Here is a 2390-nt window from a genome sequence, read left to right as displayed (position 1 = left end):
CAATGTGTGGTGCCGACTCTAGGCACACACAGAATACGAGGGCTATGGGGTCAGCAAGGCCTCCACCCAAATGTGAAAAACAGCCTGGGAGGCCAGGCAGGGTTTCCCTGAGAGGCCAGTGCGTAAAGCTGTGAGGACAAAGCCACAGGTACAGCAGAGATCCTAAAAGCCTAAAAAGACCAAAAGCAGACCGTCGGAAAAAACCTACAAAGGGAAAAAGCCGGCCCAAGAGCAAAGTCATGAGAGCCACAATCACCTAAAGCCTACAGGGGCGAGCTCAAACCATTGTCAAGAGTTTACCTCTTACCACAGATTGCCTGAGAGAGATATAAAACTGTGAGATTTAATGTTTGCCCTGCTAAACTTCAGGCCTGCTTTGGTCCCATTCCTTTCTCTTCCCGCATTTATCTTTCAAAATAAAAATGCCTATCTTGTGCTATTGAATGTTAGAAGTGTTTAACTTTCTTTTCACTTTTACAGGGGCCTTAAATCTCAGAACAGATCTTTAGCCTAGACTTTTCAACAATGCTAAAATTGTTAAAGACTTTGGCAACTCTTAGACTTACTGCTTTTTATATAAAGAAATGGGTATGAGTCTTTGGGGACCAGGGGCAGAAGGCTGTGGTTTATGTCTAGATGTCCCCCCAAGCCTCATGCAGTCATAGATGGGGATTTTTCCAAGGTGGCTGGATCTAGACTATATAACTTTAAAATGGATTCATGAGGGCCAGAGAGATAGCTCAGTGGAGTAAGAGCCTGCTTAAGGCAAGTGCAGGGACCAGGGTTCGATCCCTAGAACCATAGGCCATGCCAGCCCTGCCCCTGGGCACACTGAGCCGGCGACTGGGAGTGGTGGTGCATGCCTGTAATCCCAGAGATGGGGGAGGCTGAAAACAGGAGGATCAATTTCAGTGTGAGCTGTGTAGAGACCCTGTGCCAAATACATTAAAAAAAAAAAACCCTAAAACCAAAGAAATAAAAAACTGATTCATGATACAATACTAGGCTCAAAGGGCACTAGGATTAAGGGTGTGAGTGCTACCCACCCTAAATAGCTTACATAAATTCTAAGAGATAAAAAGAGTTGTGGTTTTCCCTTATTGTTTTACTACCTTCTGCTCACCATAAACTGTTTCTTCTCAGATGCCACCCCGCGTAAGCATCCACCGACTATAGACTCCAAACCCTATCAACTAAGCACACTTTTCCCCCTTTGACTTGTGGTGCCAGATGGTTTGTCTCAACAATGAGAAAAGTAGTAAGGCATTAGTACACAATTTGCAGTGCAGACTCATTCAAAACAAAAACGCTTTATAGCATTTTACCTGGAAGGTTGTTCTTTTGGTAACTTTCGGACTTTTCGTATATGCCAAAGTTGTGCTGAAAACTTCATCAGCCATAGTCTGCTTTTTCTTCCACCTCTATTAAATAGTTATCAAATGGTTGGAGTAGTTCATTTAACCTGTGATGGTGACTGAAACAGAGAAAAAAACATATCGTCGGTCTTCTTCTGCATGGTTGAAAATTTCTATTAGCACAGTGAAAGCCAAAAGGGGAAAAAAAGGAAACAAACATTTCTCCTGCACACTGACCTGTATCTGCCCTTAAAGATGTAAATACAGTTCTTGTAAAGCTCAAGACATAAAAAATGCAAATGCGGCTGGACGTTATCCTAAAATACGTTTGCCACTAATTTAAGGATAAGCAAATAAATTAACAGTAAGTGAACACGACAAAATGCCGCCAATAAATACAGGACATCTTATTTTTCACCCGTTTTCTCCCCGAACAGAACAGCTTTTCCGCACTGGAAAGGCCACCGAGACGGCCGCAGGGAACGGCTCCGCGAGCCGCACACCCCACCCGCGGGGCTCGGCCGGGAGCGCGGCGGGGCGCTGCGCCCCAAGGACCGCGCGACGCCCCGCGCCCCTCCGCTCACAAACCTGTTAACCAGGCCGGGTGCGGGAGCTTCCGGACGGACGGGCTGGCCGAGCTCGCCTGCCCCGCGGAGGCAGGGCTGCCGGCGGCGGCGTCCTCCGTCCTCGCGGCTCACGGCTCCGCACCCACCCGGCCTCCGCCGCCCGGACGCCCGGACTCCGAGGGCGCGGGGTCTCAGGCCCGGCCGGTCGCGCTCCGGCTCCCACACGCACCCGGCCGGGAGGCGGGACCAAAGGCGGAGGTGGGAGGCGGTTGCTAGGCAACAGCGTCCCGGGAGGAAGTGACTTCCGCACTGTCTCGCCTCTTGGGTACCCAAATCTACCCTCCGGCGAACGCGTCACCACGACAACCGCCAGACGGAGGAAGTGACGTTGCCCTCCAGGCCGCCTTACGCTGCAGGCGTTGCCTAGGCGACAAGGCCCGCCCAGGGCCCGCAGGCGGAGGCCGCCGCA

At 50.6% G+C, this 2390-nt stretch overlaps 1 protein-coding gene across 1 annotated transcript in view; it reads right to left on the bottom strand.

The window, feature by feature from the left end:
• Map9 (microtubule associated protein 9) overlaps positions 1 to 2143 on the bottom strand; it is a 29939-nt gene extending 27796 nt beyond the window's left edge. Inside the window, exons 1-2 of the mRNA XM_023723689.1 lie at positions 1944 to 2143; positions 1326 to 1474 (exon numbers count right to left, since the gene is read on the bottom strand). Of these exons, the coding sequence (XP_023579457.1) occupies positions 1326 to 1400 (75 nt within the window). The 5' untranslated portion in view covers positions 1401 to 1474; positions 1944 to 2143. The remainder of the gene's footprint in view (positions 1 to 1325; positions 1475 to 1943) is intronic.
• Positions 2144 to 2390: the final 247 nt, after the last annotated feature.

The sequence above is a fragment of the Octodon degus genome, unplaced genomic scaffold (genome assembly GCF_000260255.1).
Source record: "Octodon degus isolate 3935 unplaced genomic scaffold, OctDeg1.0 scaffold00101, whole genome shotgun sequence".
Taxonomy (NCBI): Eukaryota; Metazoa; Chordata; class Mammalia; order Rodentia; family Octodontidae; genus Octodon; species Octodon degus.
The sequence above is the reverse complement of the archived record's forward strand: the minus strand, read 5'-3'. Positions and strand labels throughout refer to the sequence as shown.